The sequence below is a fragment of the Delphinapterus leucas genome, chromosome 9 (assembly GCF_059928025.1).
Source record: "Delphinapterus leucas isolate spDelLeu-1000000601 "Yukka" chromosome 9, BTC_Dleu_Yukka2, whole genome shotgun sequence".
Lineage (NCBI taxonomy): Eukaryota > Metazoa > Chordata > Mammalia > Artiodactyla > Monodontidae > Delphinapterus > Delphinapterus leucas.
In genome coordinates, this window is record NC_143137.1 from 6,728,035 (window position 1) to 6,747,764 (window position 19,730).

At 58.2% G+C, this 19,730-nt stretch overlaps 1 protein-coding gene across 1 annotated transcript in view; it reads right to left on the reverse strand.

Annotated features, from left to right (window-relative positions):
* Positions 1–19,391, reverse strand: part of KRABD3 (KRAB domain containing 3) — a 38,402-nt gene extending 19,011 nt beyond the window's left edge. Inside the window, 15 exon segments of the mRNA XM_022578419.3 lie at positions 758–889; positions 972–1,166; positions 1,968–2,150; positions 2,700–2,951; positions 4,983–5,084; positions 5,573–5,746; positions 6,213–6,431; positions 7,054–7,209; positions 8,093–8,275; positions 8,482–8,613; positions 9,319–9,474; positions 10,090–10,224; positions 10,886–11,005; positions 11,399–11,525; positions 19,164–19,391. Of these exon segments, the coding sequence (XP_022434127.2) occupies positions 758–889; positions 972–1,166; positions 1,968–2,150; positions 2,700–2,951; positions 4,983–5,084; positions 5,573–5,746; positions 6,213–6,431; positions 7,054–7,209; positions 8,093–8,275; positions 8,482–8,613; positions 9,319–9,474; positions 10,090–10,224; positions 10,886–11,005; positions 11,399–11,525; positions 19,164–19,175 (2,278 nt within the window). The 5' untranslated portion in view covers positions 19,176–19,391.
* Positions 19,392–19,730: the final 339 nt, after the last annotated feature.

Consider the following 19,730-nt stretch of genomic DNA (forward strand, 5'->3'; position numbering starts at 1 on the left):
CCAGGTAAGGAAGCAGGCAGCCCCCAGATCTGGGTGACCTAGATCAGTGACCACTTGAGTGACCCTGCTTCTCCCTTCTTGGGCCCCAATTCCACGCTTATGCTTTAAATAAGCCAATAAAGAGTGAACCTGCCAAACCCCAGATACCCTACCCTCCACCCTAATAAAAACACAGTCAGGGCTGCGCACTCTCTCTCCCCCGCACCTCGCCAGTGGGCGTGCCACGTAACCTCCACGACCTGCAAGTAATCCACTGTGCCTCCAAGTTCCCTGACGGTTTCTGCCGAAGTGCGTCCTACAGTACACAACACTGGCTCCGGTGGGGCTCCAGTGTGCGGGGCTGGCCCGCTACGGGTAACACGAGCTGGGGTGAGGGCCCCAGGTGTTCCTAGCTGAGAGCTTCACTATCGATATACTGGGACCGACACAACAGTATATATACGTACATATGTTATTAAGTGTGTGTAATGCGCATATAGTATATACACATATAAAAAAATATATATATATATCAAGTTTACTGTCGGACTTTCCAATTAAACACACTCATTTAACACTCCTGGGGCCCCATGTGCCTCAATGTCCCCGCCTTCTCTCTTGGACACAGCTCATCCAATGGGGAACTCAAGCGTGACAAAAGTAGAGAACTTTCTGGCAAGAGTCAGGCAAAGTGATGGGTGGGACTCAGAGAACCCAGTCTCTGGACCCTTGGCCCTTCTGGGGGACATACCCCCTTCTCAGGAGGCCCCAGGCTCACCTGCACTGAGACCACAGTGGTCCCCGGTCTCGCCTCTTCTCCGGCCTTCACCAGGGCTGCTGCCAGCACGAGGGCCGCCAGGGCGTGGGGAAGGAGGGCCAAGGCCCTTGCAGCTGGGAAGGCGGTCCCTCTCTGTCACAGACAAAGCCGGGGTCAGGGCGGTGCCTGCACCCTGGGGCGGGGCTGCCGGCTCTCCTCTCCCCAACAAGCTCACCCTGCACGAGGGGCTGCCAGAGCTCAGGCTCCAGCCTTGGGTCTTCTCCTTCTGAGCTGCTGGAACTGGAGCTGGGGCTGGGGCTGGGGCCCGGGACAGGGTCGGCCAGGCAGGTGAAGCGCAAGGGCCCCCCGGGCAAAATCCCCTTCAGAGAGTTCTCCAGGCAGTGGAGTGGGGAGGGCTTGGTGGCTGGCCCTGGGCAAATGGCAATAAAGAAGCCCTCTGTCCATCAGCCCAATGCCCGGCAGGAGGGCCCTCTGCCTAAACGGGCGGCCTCGTGGAGCTGGTCCCTTTTCAGCTCAGCCCCATACAAGCTCTGGTGGACCCTGAACAGCGTCCTCTCTGGCCATGGGGAGTGGACAGATGCAAAGCCAGAGCCTGGCCCGGTCCCCAGTCACTCTGGAAAGGCCGCCGGGGACCCTTCCAGAAGTCTCAAGACCCTGGAAGCCATTAGCAGTCTGGTTCCAGCCAGGCTCTGGGTCTTATAACCCAGGCAGCCCCTCCCACTTGCACTCACTCAGGACCTGCAGCCTGAGGAGAGATTCAGTTATGTCCACAGGAGGCCCTCCAAACCAGCTCTTTCTTGCCTGGTGGGAGTATTAGAAATACTGTACTTATTCAAGTGAGTCAGACCCTACCAGCCCACCTCAGCAAGTCTAGGAAGGAATTCTGCTGAGTTCAACGAGGCTGCGGCAGCAGGACGCACGCCTCCACCCCCGGGCAACTAGTACGACAGAGGAAACCACCAGTCTTTCCCCCAGAGAAACGCAACTTCTGGGTAAAAGCAGTGCTCTCCCCACTTCTTTTCAGCACACCTCGGGGTGCTCCAGCCAGCAGTCTTTGGGAAATGTGCACACGCTCCAGCTGGCAGTCCCGAATGGGTGAGGTAAGGAAGGAACAGAGGAGCACAGAGGGAAGGGGAAATCTGTCCCCTCATCAAACACTGCTATAGGGAGGGAAGACACGCCAGCAAGTCCTGGGGAAGAGGCAGCTCACCATCTGGGAGCCACCTCCACGGTCCTGGCCTGGCGGCCCCGGGGTCCTTGGGACCTTGCTGGTCGCAGGCGGGGATGGTGCCAGAGGCAAGTGCCTGTGGGCTGGCCAGGCGGAGGCTCCTGGGGGGCACGTCACCCCCTCGCTGTCCCAGGTGGGCTGGCTCACAGGTCTCGCCCCTCAGTCCTGTTTCAATGAGAAGCCAAGAGGTCTGTCAGCCCGGGGGCCCCGTGTTGGCACCGAGGCCAGGAAGTCACTGGACAGAGAACAACTTCTGTCATGTTGGATTCTCGGGCTCACAAGCTCCTGGAGCGCGCCATACAACAGCCCCACAGATGTTCCCAGGAGCCTCCCGAATCCTCCAGGATCTCCTTATGCCCCGACCCAGCTACCCAGACTCCCAGCAGCCCCACAGCTCAGTGGCTGTGCTGGACGCCAAGGCACGTGGGGCCAACAGCCAGGATACAGACACTCTGCGGCCAAGGCCCCGGCTCAGGCCCGGATTTGGAGCAGCAGCAGTGGGGCTGGGTGTCCCGTCCCGCCTCACCGCCGACAAGCCTCTGCCCAGGCCGTTTCCAGGACATCATCTCATCTCAGCCTGGGATGGGAGCCCACCAGCTTCTGGGGAGGCAGCGCCCAGGGCGGTCCCTGGCGCTGGCCTCCAGCTGCTCTGGAAGGCTGCCGGGGAACCTTCCAGAAGCCTCAAGATCCTTCAGACGCTGGGCAGCGCTTTACCTTCCATGCCCGCCGTCCAGTTCTTGGGCTCCACCCTCCATGGCCCCCTGTGCCCTGCCGAGGAGCAGGGCCAGGTGGGCTGCGGCCCAGGTGCAGGCATCTCTCTGAGGCAGTTCTCCAGGCCCTGGAGCGGGGAGCTTCCCTCGAGGCTTCCTGTGAAAACCCAACGCTCGCAGTCTTGGCTGGTCAGAGCTCGGTCCTGTGAACCCCAGGAGCCTCGCCTGTGCCCTGTGTCTGGTGCAGCCGGAGCTACTGGAGGAGGCGCAGGGCCCAAGGCCGGTCACGCCGGCTCAGGGCACCCGGGGGTGGGGGCGGACCTGGCCCCAAACCCATCACTCCTGCCTCCCGGCCGCCCTGGGAGAGGCCTCCCCAGCTCGGCCGCCTACACAGAAACTGGTCAGTGGGCTGTGGTGGGGGAGATGGGCCCTGAGGCTGGAACATCGTCAGGCTGCCTTCGCTACTCAAAGAGGGAAAGGCCAAGGATGGAGCAGGTCAAGAAGGGCAACGCGGGTTTCCCTGGTGGCACAGTGGTTGGGCGGCCGATGCAGGGGACACGGGTTCGTGCCCTGGTCCGGGAAGATCCCACAGGCCACGGAGCGGCTGGGCCCGTGAGCCATGGCTGCTGAGCCTGTGCGTCCGGAGCCTGTGCTCCGCAACGGGAGAGGCCACAACAGTGAGAGGCCCGCATACCGCAAAAAAAAAAAAAAAAAAAGGGCAATGCTAATGCCTTTCAACTTGGGAAAAAACCAAATTGCCCAAATCGTATTTCTAGTGACAGAGCTGTGGATACAATAGGAACCAGATGGACTGAAATTCTTTTTCTTTTTTTTTTTTGGCTGTGCCATGCGGCATGTGGGATCTTAGTTCCCTGACCACTGACTGAACCCACGCCCCCGGCAATGGAAGCGCGGAGTCCTAACCACTGGACCACCAGGGAAGTCCCTGGACGGAAATTCTAGAAAAGGCCCTTCCTGGGTCAGCTGTCACCTCAGCCATGCTCTTCCCTGAAGGCGTTTGCTGATGCTGGGCCAGGCAGAGCAGGAGAAAAGAGACACTGCCAGAGCTTCAGGCCACTGTGAGGCTGGAATTGCAAAGTCACGAGAGGAACCCCACACACAGCTTTCCCCACGGACGCTGCTGAGTTCTGGGGCAACACGGGGAGCTGGGGAGCTGGGCTGGAAGCTTCTACAAGGCAGCGTGAGATCGCCCGCCGTTTGGGTGACTTAGAAAACCAGGTCTGTTGACAGAGGATGCTCGAGAAGGAATGTCCTGGTACCGACCGCAGCCCACCACGCAGCTGCGGGGAAGAGAGGAGGGGGCAGCACAGCGCTGAGGATGCTAAGACCAAACGTGGGAAGACGCCAAAGGGAAGCATGAAGACTGAAAGCACGGTGGAGAAGCTGCACGCAGGATGCCAGGCCACACACAGCGTCCCTGGAAGTCACAGCAGCGGGTGGCTCAGCAACACAGGGCAGCAGAGGGAGGCAGACGCCACCCTTCCTCCGCAACCTTCCGTAGCTTTTAAGCAAGACTGAATGATCTATTACCTACTAAGAACTAAAAGTTAAAAAGAAAATTCGGCTGCATGTTGGGAGGTAAAAGCCCCCCCCCACCCAAGGGGCTAACCGTGGCAGGTGCAGGGACCCAGGCCCAGGGACACCGGAGGCCCCAGGCCGGCCCGATGGCCCCAGCTGGCCTGGCACAGAGCCCTGGGTGCAGCTCCAGGCCTTTCCACTGACAGTGGGTGAGGCCAAAACACAGAGGAGAGCCCCGGGGACCGGGTGTCCATGGACAAGGCAGGCGGAGAGCACTGGGGTTATTCAGGTGGAGAAAAAGGTCCAGTCCTGCAAGGTCCCAAAGAGGGGACAGCTCACATGGTGGCCTCCACAAGGAGGTACCCCGACGCGCAGGCACCAAACACACCCTCTAAGGTGGTTTCACACAAACCTCATGACGTTTTTCCTTAAGCTGGAAAGTCAGTGAATATGACAGACACTGACTTCTTCGTGGCTGGGATAAGGAAGAATTTGATGTTAAAGGAAATCTTTTTACTTTTTAAGACATCTTAGATGTCGTCCTGCCCCTTCTGAGCCAAGTCACTAAAAGAGACCCCCGCCCCCCAAAACAGGTCCTGCGTCTGCTCCCGCCGTGGCATCCCCACTCTGCTGTCGGCACCGGGCACGATGGCCTGACTTGCTTGGGCCGGACACATGGCGGTGGGCAGGGGGGGCGCCTCCCGTCCTTCCCCAGAATCCACTCCCAGCCTCAGGCCGGCCAGCTCACCTTTTCCAGGCCGATGCCCCTGGCTGCCCTCAGGGCTCTGGAAATCCAGGTCCCCGTCAATGCTGCTGGACGAAGAGAAGCTGGTGGAGGTGCCTTGGGAGCCTGCAGGGAGGGCAGGGGTCTCTCATGCAGCCCTGCAGGCCCAGAGCCAGAAGAGGCCCCAAGACCACCTCTGTGGGAAACAGCACAGCTGGCGTCATGGGAAAACCGCAGAAGAGGTCCCCTGGGCCCTGGGCTGTGGACGGGCGCCCAGACCGGCCCCAACGCCTCTCCCACTGGGATCTCCCCTTAGGTGAGGGCACTCGTGGCGCTGATTAAAATCCTGTAGCACGTTAACCCACATAAACCTAACCACTGGTCTTGTGGGCCTAGAGGGTAAGTGAACCTCTCAGTGGAGACAGTGGGCAGAAGAGTTTAACTGGCTTCCACCAAATGCAGGGGCTGTTTGGGGGTAGGCGTGAGAGGGGGCTGGGGGAGAAGGTCTGCACCCCTGAGGCCTGGGATGAGGAGGGTGGACCTGACGGTGTCCTTGGCATCCCCTGTTCTGTGCACAGGGACAAACACCACCCCGAGCCCATGACGCAGTCTACCTCTGCTGTGTGATCCGAGGCGCTGCAGCTCGGGCCTCTGAGACCCAGGGTCTCCTGGCTGGGGGCTCCGGGACCAAGAGCTGGCCGGCGGCTGGGAAGGTAACGACCCACTCAGGGGGATGCCCCTCAGACAGGCCTCCAGGGCTTCCAGGGGTGAGCTCGAGGCGCTGCCGGCTGGGATAGGGGAGATGCCCCATCACCATCTCTGGCCCATCCCCCCGGCCCAGCCCCGGCTGGCTGCCTGGCCTGCCTTCCGCGGGGGTGGCGAGTCCTGTACCAGGCGTGGGAGCCTGCCGGGCAGGACACCCTTCTGTGCGGGCTCTGATCTGCTTTCTGCTCCCCAATCCAGGGAAGCAACGCCAGCTGTACTCAGGCCCAGGGGCAGCGTTGGGAGAGCCACACGTAGGGGCCAGCTTCCCAGCTGTTGGGAATTCTCTGCAAGACCATGGTCCTTACAGTGGAAGGCTTCCTGGGCAAGGGCCTGGGTTAAGGAGGACGGGAATTAAGGGAAGGGATTAACTGCGTGAGAAGGACGGCCAGGTGGATGCCTCTCCACCCAGGAGACAGGCAGGTGCCCCGTCCCCTGTGGGCGCTGAGAACCCCACCCGGGAAGACTCGAGCAGACAAGCCCAGGCCTCACCTCGAGCTGCAGAGCCCCAGCTGGGCACTTGGACCCAGGCGGTGCCTCCATTGTCCCCAGGGCTGCCCGCGGCAGAAGGGCCGTGGGTCCGCTTGCTGAGCTGACAGGATGTGGGCTCTGGGGGCCCCTGGGCCCAGCCGTCCTCCACCTTCACTGCAGAGAGCACGCTGCCGGCTCCAGGACCAGGCCCGGGTGGAGGGGTCTGGAAGGGGCGGGGCCCTGTGGGAAGCCCCGCATGAGGCCTTCTCATAGGGTTAGGGTGGGGCATCGAAGGCCCCCGGCCTCCACAGCCGCCTCAGCTCCAAGGTCGTCGCTGCTGAATCATCAGCAGGTGGACCCAGTCCCACCCCCACCTCCAGAGATTTCTGCCGAGGGATGATGCCAAGCAGCCCACCCCCGGCAGCACCGAGCCAGGGTCCTGCCTTCAAGGGCAGCACGCCCATCTCAGATCGACTTTCTCAAAGTTCTGGGACACTGATGACCAGTGGTGAGCCCATGCGAATGTGACAAGAACCCCCTCGTCAAAATGATACCCGGCACGTCTACTGCCTGGAGCTATGTCTCCTATTTTCCGTCTCTCTCCCTCCCAACCATCCCCTGCTTCCTCTGGAACCCTCAGCTCCTACTGTAAGAGCCAATCTGGAATGTCACTGCAATGCTGCACCTCCTACACTCCTACGCCCTTTTACAGCACAATCCCCGACGTCTGGCTACTCCAACCGACACACTGATGTGGACGCCCGAGTGTCTGGCTGTGGAGGGTCACCTACTGCCCTGCTTGGAGCGGAGAAAGGCAGTGGTTGACGTCCAGGGGCCTCCCTGCCCAGCCAGTGGCCTTTACCTCCAGAATTCCTTTTCCAGGCCCCTGGGTCCTCCTGCAGCCATGGGTCCCTTGCTCCTGAGGGGCTGGGTTGCTTGTCCCGGGCCTCTGGGATCTCCTTCAGACAGTTCAGCAGACTCTGGAGGGGACAAGCCCCTGAGGCTGTCTCTGTCTTCACTACAGAAAAAAGGAACACACGTTCCCCCTGAATCGGCGACTTCAGGCTCGGTGACAAACAGCCAAAAGGGGAATTCAGTTCAAAGGTCCAAGGCCAGAAATCTGGAGATGCAGGTCTTCTTACAACTCACTCAACCTTGCACAGGCCACTGTCTTCTTAGTGCTTGGTTTAAAAATGCCTGTCTACACACCTTCCAGAACTGGATGGATGAAAGGAGGATGTGAAAATGCACCCTACGGGCAGAGCATATGGTGCTACTCTGAGTACAAACGAAGGAAGTGGGCGGACTGGGTTGCTACTTGTAGATGGTTCTCTGGGCCCTGAACAGAACTTAATTTGAGGAGGCCCAAGCTTTTTACACACACACACACACACACACACACACACACAGAGTGTACCTACGCCTCACAACAGCCCTCTAAGGTGGGAACAATTATCCCCTTTTACAGACTGGAAACCAAGGCTCAAAGCCTGGAGGAGCATCTCACAGTCTGCCCGGCTAACAGGCGTCAGGGTCCAGGGCTGGGGCTCCTGCCCCCACCGCGTCACCCTGCTCCCCCAAGCCCACCGCAAGCATCCCACTTCGTGTCAACAGGAAGCGACATCACTCATCTCCTCCTCAGGTGTCTCATATCAGGATGAGCAAAGAGCCCAAAGAGCCCAGGGCAAAGTCTATTTCTGAGTTTTCTTACACCAGCTGACCAATGCTGCTCCCCTAAGACAGCCATCTGGCTCCAGAAACGTGACACTGATGATACTGGAACGGCCAAGTTGGCGATGATCCTCAGGGAGGATGTTATATTTATAGACAAAGATCCATCAAAGGGCAATTCCACGGGCTCAGAAACCTTGGCGTGAGGAGACAGGTCCGCAGGGACTCACCTGCCCAGGGCGGGCTCCCGGGCCGCAGCTCTGCTCCGGTCAGCTGGGACGCACCCAGGCTGCGGGCTGGCGGCGGTAAGCGCAGGGGCCGCTCGGGGTGCTGGGGCCCGGGCTCGAGGATTTCCTTCAGGCAGTTGATGAGGCCTTGCAGGGGGCTGTTCCCAGGAGAGGTTCCTGCAGCTCCTGCAAGGCCCGCACGCTCAGGGCAGCCCTGAATGCGGCAGCTGTGGGACCTTCAGGGTCAGATTTCCCACCCGTGAGAACGCGGGCGACGTCTGAGCGCCACGCCGGGCGGTCAGGAGGCTGAGGTGGGAGCCACACGACGCCTCCCTTTTCCCACCCCCTCAGCTCCGGCACAGGCCCCGCCCTCGGGAAAGGCAGCCCCTCACCTGCCCCCGTGGCCCCTCTCTCCTGATTCCTGTGGCTCTTCCGCCTGCCGGGGCTACAGGTAGGAGGGCTAGGCTCCTGGCTGGGGGCTCCTGGGCTTTCCTCCTCCACAGGCCTTGGCATGTGAGCAGTTTCTGTTGCAGGAGAGACAGGAAGGCCTCTCTAGCCCCAGCTCCCGACCCTGGGATCTGGTCCCCCGAGAGGACAGGCCTCTCCAGGCTCTAATCCCTGAGGGGCAGCCAAGTCCTGGGAACTTGGATTTGCGGCAGAGCCAGCTCCCGCAGGCTTGTTCCAGGAGTCCGTCCTGGGGAAGGCAGGGTCTCTCCCTGTCTCCTTCTGGTGTAAACGCAAGCACAAGACTGTCCACTCTGGGACCCTCCCCCACCCCCAGCCTCTGACTCTGGCTCAGCAGGGCATGTGCCCATAGCCTCAACACACAGGCCCAAGCCTTGTACATGCTTCTCAAAGCTGGGCACGTGGCAAAGGTGCCAGGTGACACCTGAGACTACAGGCTAAATGGGGTATGTTTTTCAGGAGTGCCAATTTTATGCCAGATTAATTTGAAATGTTTCAGATAAAAACAGATATTCAGACAAATGTATAATTTGCAAAAATTTTAAAATAAAATGAGACCCAGCGAAATTCCAGTGGCCACCGTGCCCTCCCCGTCTATTAACGCTGCCCTGGCGAGAAGCTCTGAGAGTCAGGTCCGGTGCCACAGGCACGCTGCACACAGCACCCCGCGAGTGGGGCCGAGCATCCCGCATCTTCGCTGGTCCATGGGCGGAGGCCCAGCACTAGGCCTGCTCCCTGGGGCCCCCGTGCTGGGTCATACTCACTGATGGGGAGGGGACTCCCCTGCCCCCTGGCTCTGGGCGGGCTGCGGGATGAGCTGCCGCTGGGCATGGCGGCCAGGCCAGGCCGGCCGACAGGTGTGTCCGGAAGGCAGCCGAGCAAGCCTCGGAGAGGGCAAGTATCCCCCATCACAGCTGCTGCTGGGGGCGGGACACTGGAATTAAGCCCCGCAGGAGGCAAAATGCCCCCACCATTGTCCCATCCTGGCCCTTCCCTGCCGTGTTCCACTAACAGCGACCAGGACGTCAGTAGCCTCTGCCCTGTCACCTCCGGGCTCTGACACGTAGATTCACAGTCTAGGTCTCGTTCTGATAAGATCCTTCTCACCCGACCATCAGCTGAGCGGACTCAAAGGAACCCTACGGGCTGGGGCTGCTGGGGACAGACCCCTGAGGAGGTGAGAGTGCCAGCGAGCAGAGCTTGGGGAAGGAGGGAGAGTCTGGTGAGGCGGGAAGAGTGCAGGTTCGGGGGGCCTGGCCGCTCATCTACAGAACAGAGCTGGCCTCGCCCACCACGCAGGGCATGCCACGACGGGGGACCCAAGGGCGTGGATGAAGCCAGGCAGAGCCAGCAGAGAAGAGTCAGAAGCTGCTGTCTCACCACGATCCACGCACTCAGAGGACAGGCACGCCGCCCGGGTTCATGCAGTGGGGCGACTCCACCCAGGGCCTGGCAGGGGCCCGGCAGGCGCACAGCGCTGCCCACAGCTTGAACTTGTCTGTGGGATGCAGAGGGCCCGCCCGCTGTCGACTCACCCTCGGGGCTCGCCCCCTCCCCATCCAGGCTGGCTCCCCCGCTCTCAGGGCTGACTTCCCCGAACAGGAACTCTGGGATCTCCTTCACCAGCTGCACCAGGGCGCTGAGGTGCAGGCTGTGCTGGGGGGCTCCTCCTGCCAAGAGGCCACAGGGAACCCCCCGCATTAGCTCGGCACTCATGCTGCTGCCTGTGGCGTCACGCTGCGTCTCATGTAATCCTCCCACCGCGTGAGGGGCAGCAAAGGAGAGACCCATGTCCGCAGACAAAGAGGACCTGGGCTCAGGGCACAGCCAGGAGCAGGACGCTGGGGACCACAGGTAACTGAGCTCCTGTCGCCCGTTCCCTGTTACTCCTCCGAGGGGACTGCCAAGGAGGTCTGCCTCCCCGTGCCCTGCCACTATCCGGGCCCCTGCCTTTCCGGGCACCCTCTGGACCACATCCACCGCCCAAAGCCTCTGGACCTTCAGGGGCTGCAGGCTGACTCTGCACGGGTGGTGGCGGAAAGGGTGCCTAAGGGGGGAAAGCTCTCCAAGGGTGACCCCAGCTTTCTTCTGAGCACTTCATGCGATGGGCAACAGTGTACCAGGCTCCCGGCCCAGAGGGATGAGGGGTGAAAGGTCACGGAGGGGTCGGTGTGGCGAGGCGGGGAAGGTTGCAGTCACAGCGTCCCGGAAGGAACGGAGCCAGGGGCTGAGGACACGTGGGAAGGACACAAGTGAGTCCACCTGGGCCTAGCCCACCCAGGAGGACCAGGACCCCAAAAGGGCCTGTCCTCGTCCGCCAAGATTACTCACCCAGGGGCCCTCCTCCCCGCGGAGGGTCCTGCCCATCAGCAGCACAGCCCCCGCCCCCCACGGCTCCTCCAGGCTCCGAGGGACACAGGAAGGCAGAGAGGGGCAGCAGCTCCACTGTCCCTGGGAAGGAAAAGAGGGACAGTCCCCCGAGAGTGGAAGCCGGCCTCCGCCCTCCCACACGCGATCGCACCAGCAGCCCAGGCACCTGCAATCCACGCACCTGTGCACGTGTGTGTCCGTATGGCCACCCAAACCCCAGGGACGGTCAGAACCTCGGGGACCAGTGCTGCTCTGCCAGTCTGTTAGGGCCCCCACTGAATCACACCCAGCACCCTAGTACAGCCCACAGAAACGACAGCATAGAAGACCCGCGAGGCCCCCAGCTCAGGGCAAGGCTCTCGACGCCACCTCATTGTGTAGACAAAGCCCAAGGCCCGGTGGGTCCCAGGGTCCAGAGCGACTCAGGACCCGGCCTCCCGTCCACCCGCCAGCCAGCTCCTGCCTGCCGCTCACCCAGGGAGGCCAGCGTCTCGTAGTTCTCCCGCATCACGTCCAGGTAGAGCGCCCTCTGCCCCTCCCCCAGCAGCCGCCACTCGTCCTCGGAGAACCGCACGGCCAGGTCCTGGAAGGCCATGGACACCTGTGGGCACAATCTCAGGGGAGTTGGCTGGTTCCCTCCCGGCAAGGCCCACCTAGTCATCCTCAGCTTGCCTGTGTCTCCAGGTGGACACCAGAGGGGCGGGTAGTGACAGAGAGCGTGGGGCGGGCGCCTGACACATGGGAACGGGCAAAGGGGCAACGGGAGTCTGCTCAAGAGACAGTGACGGGGGTCAACTGTGTCCCCCAAAAGTTACGCCAAAGTCTTCACCCCAGTACCTGAGAACGTGGCCTTATTTGAAAATAGGGTTGCTGCAGATGTAATTAGTTAAGATGAGGTCATAATGGAATAAGGCAGGTCCTTAATCCAATATGACTGGTGTCCTTAAAAGAAGAGGAACAGAGACAGACCCACAGGCAGGAAAAGTCCATGTGACAATGGAGACGGAGGTTGGAGTGATGCAGCCACAAGCCAAGGAATGCCTGGGGCCACCAGAAGCTGGAAGAGGTGAGGCAGGATCCTCCTCCAGAGCCTTTGGAGCAGGCTTCGTAAGATTAAAGAAACATTTTGTCCTAATTTCTTTAAAAATAGTCATTAAGTGGGCTTTAAAATGGCCGTCAGACCCTAGAAGATGACCAGCATCTAGAAGGCATGTATTTTAAATTACAGCAAAAATTAACTTCATGCAAATTAAGCACAAAGTTTATATTTATATTAAGCAGAATATAAATTACGGGAAGGGTCCTTCTGGCTTAGGAACAAATGCTAAACTATTTATCTGTAAGAAAAAAATTATTAAATAAAATGAAGACACTCCTAATAAAGCAAAGATAATCTACTGCCTTGTTTCATCAACTCAAGTGAGTGATTTTAAAAACCATCGCTGTGGGACTTCCCTGGTGGCGCAGTGGTTAAGAAGCCACCTGCCAACGCAGGGGACACGAGTTCGAGCCCTGGTCCAGGTGGAGCAACTAAGCCTGTGCGCCACAACTACTGAGCTTGCGCTCTAGAGCCCGCGAGCCACAACTACTGAAGCCCACGCACCACAACTACTGAAGCTCGCGCGCCTAGAGCCCGTGCTCCACAACAAGAGAAGCCACCGCAATGAGAAGGCTGTACACTGCAGAGAAGAGTAGCCCCCGCTCGCCGCAACTAGAGAAAGCCTGCGCAGCAACGAAGACACAACACGGCCATAAATAAATAAATAAATAAATGTAAAAACCATCGCTGCTACCAACCATGGCCTTGTCACCAATGGCATCTGCTCCCCGCTCTGTCTCCTGCTGACCGCTGGCACCACGAGGACACACCCGGCTGGAGGCAGCCTCTCCACGGGCTACCTGCCTTTGGTCCAGAGTCCGAAGGCCCACAAGTGGTCAGACACCGCAGTCTCTTCCTCCTCGGCCCCCTGTACATTCTGACCACCGGACAGCCGCTCAGCAGGCCAGCAGGCTCTCCTGAACTAACCTCTGACCCCTGGCTAGGTACGGGCACCTCCTCTCGGGAACACGCTCAGACGCCCTCTGAAACATCTCTCAAAGAGCCACCCTCATCTCTTCCTGGCCTTCTGGACAGAGAGATCGTAGCCAAAGTTCAGGTCCGTTTGGAAGAGCAGGCCTGACACTGCTGCCCCGAGAAAGGCTTGCCTGCGAGGCTGGCCTGAGGCTGGTGTTGGGGAACTTGGGTTTGGGGAGGTTCCCACGGTTTCCTGACTGATAAGGATGGTTTGCTGGGCCCAGGCTGTTTGTACAAACAGTGTGGTTGATGCTGAACGCTGCTCTCCTTCTGGGACTCTGGGATTTCAGTACATGCCAGGAGGAGGGTGTCTACATGGCCTGCATCCAGTGAAAACCCTGAGTCTCTAGTGAGCTTCCCCGGGAGAGAACATTTCACACCGGTTGTCACAACTCATGGCTGGAAGAATTCGGTGCGACCTGTGTGACGTCACCAGGAGAGGAAGCGTCTCCTGCTCCGTCGGGACTCTGCCCCCGTGCCTTTCCCCTCGGCTGATCGTGACTGTGTCCTCTGGCTGTAATGAATCACAGCCGTGAATACAACTGTACGACGGGTCCCGGGAGGCCTCCTAGCAAATCACTGACCCTGGGGTGGTCTCAGGGACCCCGACACAGGGCCCCATTACACTTCCCAACAGGACACGAGCACTGTGCGGGCCCAGAGGGTGTCCCACCTGGCACATCTGGCAGGGAGGCCTCACGACCCAGCCTGGCCCTAGCTTTGCAGCCTCGTCCCCCGCTGCTTCCACTCACGCCTCCCTCCTGGCATCCACAGCCCACCTGCCTCGCTCTGTCCTCTGTTCCTCTCTCCTCTTCTTCCGTCTCTCCCTCCCAGAGTCTGAATCCCAGCCAGACTCAGGAACCCTGGAGCTGGTGGAGCAGGGAGACGCTTTGGTTAGGGAGTCCCTGTCTGCTCTGCGGACCGTGATGGAATAAAATTTGTTTTTAAGGCAGAACAAGGAAACTGAAGCATAACGTACTCCCTGCCTGTGCTGGGCCCCCCTAACGTGCAATGGGCATCTACATCATACGTGAAGCAGACTTCCACAAAGGCAGGAATGTCTGCCCAACCATAAAGATCAATGCGTTTTTTCCTTCTTCATTCTTTTCCTAATTCTGTATGGGGTCATGGTGACCTGCTGTACGTGTAGATCTGGACTGTGTATCTTTGGTGAACTTTATGTAAAATGTCAGTGTGTCATTTTGACAAACGATCCTTTGTCTCTAGAATGTACATAACTGTGCCTTCGACCTCTAACAAGTGGAACAGTCCTCAGAGTTTTCTGAAAGACTGTCTCTCGGGTTATAATCCTCAGGTTGGCGTGAATAAAATTCTCTATTTCTCCTTTAGATCGACGACTGGTTAGCTTTTTGTCAATGTTCGGGAGGCTCAGACTTGTCCCAACAGTCCCAGGGGCTGAATGGGCACAAACACTGCCAGCAGGCTGCATGCACACGTTTATAGATGCTGTTGTGATGAACACATGTGTGTCCTTTAAAGGTAATGCTGAATTTATTTCAAAATACATGGAAAGGCTAAATTCTAATGTACTAAGTTTTCAACGTTAAGAACGAGGGTCACAGAATCAAAAAGGTTGGCACCACTATCAGTAGTCCCACTCTCTCACCACCACAGCCAAGGAAAAGTGGGGACGGGGCAGGAGAGGGTCAAGGAGTTAAAATTATTTCACTCTCTTTTCCCTTAGATACTCAAATACGTGTTAAGTTCCCACTATGACCAATGCGCTAGAGAAAGGTAAGTGTCCCCAGAGCCTGGAAACAAGTCAAACCAAGCCCTGGAGGAAAGATCGGCCACCTGGAGGGGGCCTAGCAATGGCAGGGAGTTTGGAAGCCCCAGGTCCTGGCCTCTGGACCTGTCAGGGAGGCTGGAGGGCAGGCGGAGGGGCTGGAACCAGGTCACTGCTGCCTGAGGGGAGAAGGCACCAACACTGCGGCACTGTCACCATGGACCACGCCTAGAGAAGGGCACTGGGGGCTCCAGAATCTGTCTGGGCTTCTTGGCCTTGCCCAGGTGACAAGAGTCTCTGTCCTGCACCGCAGGGCTCTTCCTAAGGGAGACGGGTGCTTCAGGCCATGCTGGCTCCACGATGCCGGCTTATCCAGCAAACCTCTGTGCTTGGACTCTGTTAACCCTGGGCTTCCCATGCAGATTTCACGTTAGGTGGTCAAACACTTAATCGGCCACCATATAGTTCCAGTTTGATTGTCAGCTCTATTTTTCACCGTAAGTTAAGGAACTGGCATATTCTGATTTATCTCTCTGTCCTTTGTGAGTCTGGTTAGTGTACGTTGATCCCCCTGAGAATTATAAGGTTGGGGGGGGATGCACCGACCGACACCAGGCCCTGCACCAGGCTCTGCACCTGCAAAACAAAAATGCCACCCAAAACACATGCCCATTTTATAGGAGGCCGGTAAGGAGAGCCAAGGTGGGCTTCGAGGCCACGTCTTCTCCACCTTCTGGCAGCTCCACACAGGGCTGGCTCTGCAGGTCCCTTAGCTCAAGGGAAGAACACGCAGATCCCAGCTACCGAGCTGCAGAGGGCCCGCCTGTCTAATGAGGCCCCGCCCCCGGCCCTCTCTAGGGAACACCAGCCACACTGAGAACTGACACGGCCTCGACACCTCCCTCTCTGGAGATGACAGCTGGGGTCGTGGTACCTTCTCTGCCTGTACACTTTCCCCAACATGCCACATTTTATATGTGGACCAGGTGCGTGAGACCCCAGCCAGCCTCTCAGCTCCATTCATCTCTGTCCCTCCCTCTAACCCACTCGGATGCTAAGTGAGATGTCACACACAGGGGGCCCAAACATCAGCAGAGGGGTGATCCCTACACACTTCCGAGCACTTCAGATCTCTCGTTTGATTGACAGGATGGCCCTACGCAGGCAGCTCCTCAGGCACTTTTATCCTGGGCTTGGGGCGAAGGTTCCAAAGCAAGGAGGGGTGATGCAGCAGGAGCAGGCAGACAGCCAGGGGCCAAGTCTACGACCCTAGACTCTGCTTGACTGTGACTATAACCTATCAGAAGATCAGTAAACCTTAACAAACCAAGCATCAAACAACCACTTTTATTTTTTTTGGCCACGCCTTGCGGCATGCGAGATCTTAGTTTCCAGACCAGGGATCAAACCCACGTCCCCTGCATTGGAAGCACAGAGTCTTAACCACTGGACTGCCAGGGAAGTCCCAAACATCCACTTTTTAGAAAATCATTATTACCCAGTACAGTTTGTGGCGATAGATTGTGGGAGTATCTGTAACAAACAAATTCTCATTCTCAGTAACCTCTTAATAAAAGCTGAACTTTTAACAAGATTTTCAAGGTGGTGATGGAGGGGAGGGGTAGGGTCTTGGGTAAAAATAAATGATCCTGTAGCCACTGATAATGGCAGAGTCCAAATGGCATGGCCCTTGCTGGAGCAGGAAGTAGGGAGAGTAAGGGTCCAGCAGAGCCAAGTGGCAGGTCTGTTGCAGAGCTAGTTCAAGTCAGCAGACAGCTTCTCTGTTTGTCAAACTGGGTGAAAAATACTCTGTCCTTATCTTCTCCCATCAGAAGCTATTTACTACCTAACATCTGAAAAAACAGAAAGGCTTTTAGGTTCAAAGGATTTACTTCAAAATTTCCTTTTAATTAAGACTGATTTTCTCACCTCATCTTAGATCTACTAAATCATGATTATGTTTAGTGCTTTCAGAGCCCAGAAATTGACATTTTCAAGCTTCCCAGATGATTCTGACACATTCTAAGTTTAGAATCACAGGGCCAGGGGAGAGCTGCCCTCCAGTCACGGCCGGAGACTGGGCAGAACCTGCCCCACCTGCCAGAATGAAAACTACTCGGGTGAACGGGACCCTCTCCTCCCGCCAGGGGCCAGCTGTCCACCATAGCATATCTGTGAACTAGAAATCACCGACAACTGAACCTTTAAGGATCAGTGAACATTTAGTGCCAACTTCCACTCACAACAGGGGGGTTCTTCAATTTCTCCTTGAACACCTATAGCAACGGACAGCTCAGCACAGTCCCATCGTTGGCCTGATCTGTCAGTTAAGAAGTTCTGGAACACGAACGGGCAGAGTGTGGGGCTTTGGGCTTGACCTCAGGAGCCAGGCTGCTGGAATTCCAATCCCTGCTTTGCTTCATATTAGCTAAGGGCTCGGCAAACTCATCTATAAAATGGGGATCAAAACAACCTCTCTCAGGACTTCCTTGGTGGTGCAGTGGATAGGACTCCGTGCTCCCAATGCAGGGGGACCGGGTTCAATCCCTGGTTGGGGAACTAGATCCCACATGTATGCCACAACTGGGAGTTCGCATGCCACAACGAAGGAGCCCATGTGCTGCAACTAAGGAGCCCACGAGCTGCAACTAAGGAGCCCGCGAGCTGCAACTAAGGAGCCTGCCTGCTGCAACTAAGACCTGGTGCAACTAAATAAATAAATAAATATTTTTAAAAAACCCAAACCTCTCTCATAGGGATGTTGTGACAATTAAATGAATTAACATAGGAAAAGTGCCTGGAACAAATGCTGGGGCGTGATAAATGCTACGATTCCTATTCTTACAGCCGAATCTGTCTGCCTAACGTCCACCTGTAGGTCACAGCCGGCCACCTCCAGCTGCACAGTGGGCTCTTACACACACCATTCCTGACCTTGAGTGCCTCTTTATCTCCTGACTAAATATACCAGCTCTTTTAGACATCTGGAAGAGATGGTTTCCAGGCCATTCATCACCTCAGCCAAAAGATAAACTCTTGTATGACAAAGTTCTTATAAAACGGGAACGGGAATTGACTGTGGCCAGGGGAGGTGGCTCCATCAGTAGTCTCCCCCTACCCAGAAAAAGCAGAGGAAGAGTGAGGAGTGTGTGTGTGTGTGTGTGTGTGTGTGTGCGCGCGCGCGCGCGTGCGCCCGTGCGCACGCATGCGTCAGCACAAACCCGCTCTCCCAGTATGTTTCAGGCTCAGGCTCTGGGCTTCCAGATCAGATCCCGAACCCTGCTGCCCCCACCTGCGGGCTGTGCTCCCACGCCCCTGACCATCTGGCAGTCCTGCTGGACAGGAAGACAGGAGGCCGTCCCTGTTCCTCTCCCTCTGACTGTGACCTACCACTCCTCAAGGCCACTCCTGGGCACCTTCTCCATGAAGCTACACAATGGGAGGACACACTCCAGAACGTGAGATCTAAAAGATCCAACCCCTCATTGTACAGAAGAGGAAACTATGGTACGAGGAGGCCTGAGCATGGGGCCAGCGGGCATATCTGAGCTGGGGTGTCCGTGGGCTCCCTAACTACACAACCAGATCTGCAGAGGGGACTGCCCTTGTTCCCACAGCATCCAAACTGCTTGGCTTCTCCCTTTCTCCCAGGAGCCTGTGGGGCATTAATGTCGCCAAGGTCCTGGCACAGTGCTGCTCTACTTGGCCACAGACTGCCCCAGCCACTCTCCCAACACCACCATCCCTTCCCCCGCCCTCAAACCACGGAGCCCACGGTTGTCTGAGGCTGGCCCAAGCTCATGAGCCACCACAATTACAGAGCTGGCCCCAGGGACCCACCCAGCAGAACGTGCAGCAACTCCCCTTTGGTACCATCAGGTTTCCTAGCACCTTCACACAACTTGCCCAAACTGGTCCCAGGCTATGACAGATGGGGCTCTCCCTCCACCTCTCGGACCTACACATCTCACCTAATGGATAAAACCCTGTACCTCGTTCTATGCCCTCCCCCCGCCCAGAGTCCAGGATCCTACCAAGAATGAAAGTGAACAGATTTACTCATTCTCCTTAGGCCTTCGTGCCCATCGTTCCCAGTATAATTTATCATTAAAAGCCAAGAAGAGGGGGTGATGCTTAACCCAAAAGAACGAGTTTCCAAAGGTGGAGAGAGACTCCAAGTATGCGTACACTGCGGGGCGGGGAGAAGGGAGGGGGCGCCGGGGACCTAGACTTCTCCGCACCAAATCCTGCGCACCAGCCCTCTCCCCCGCGCCCGGCCAAAGTTGGCGGGTCTCAGGCTCGCCCCCGCCCTCCAGGCACGCACAGCGCCGCGTGGAGCAGACCCGCCGAGGCGTCCGTCTGTTCTTGCCGGCTGGCGGCGGGGTCCCGGCTCGCGGCGCCGTCCGCGCTAGCCTTACCTGGCGCGCCATCCCGGACTCAGCCTCCGTTCCTGGCTTCCGGCACGGCCGGGGACACCCGCTCCCTGCCCACAGGCTGCGTCGCGACCCTCGGCGGCGGCTGCGACCTAGGTCGGCGCAGGAGGAAACCGGGCCGGGCGCGCAGGCCGTTGAGGAGGGGCGGGCGTGGGGCGTCGCATCCCAGGAGAGGGGGACCAGCCTCCGCGGCCCTCCGGGCGCAGGCGCGAACTACACTTCCCAGAAGGCGCCGCGGCGCCGCCCGGAGGAGGGGCGAGGTGAAGGAGGGGCGAGGTGAAGGCGGGGCGAGTCTGTTGGGCGCCCTCTGCCCACTGGTTCAGCCGAGACCCCGGGAAGCTGCCAGGGGGGCTTGGCGCCGGGATCTGCCGGGTGGTCAGCTTGCGGTGTGCTTGCACACGTAAACCCATCTATCCACACATCCATCCATCCATTCTTGCAACCATTATTTACTGAGCGCACCCTATGTGCCAGGTGGGATGCTCGGATTAAACGGGAACCGCCTCTCCCAGAGGACGCATCCCGTAAACCGACCTTGACTAGGGCCGCCGG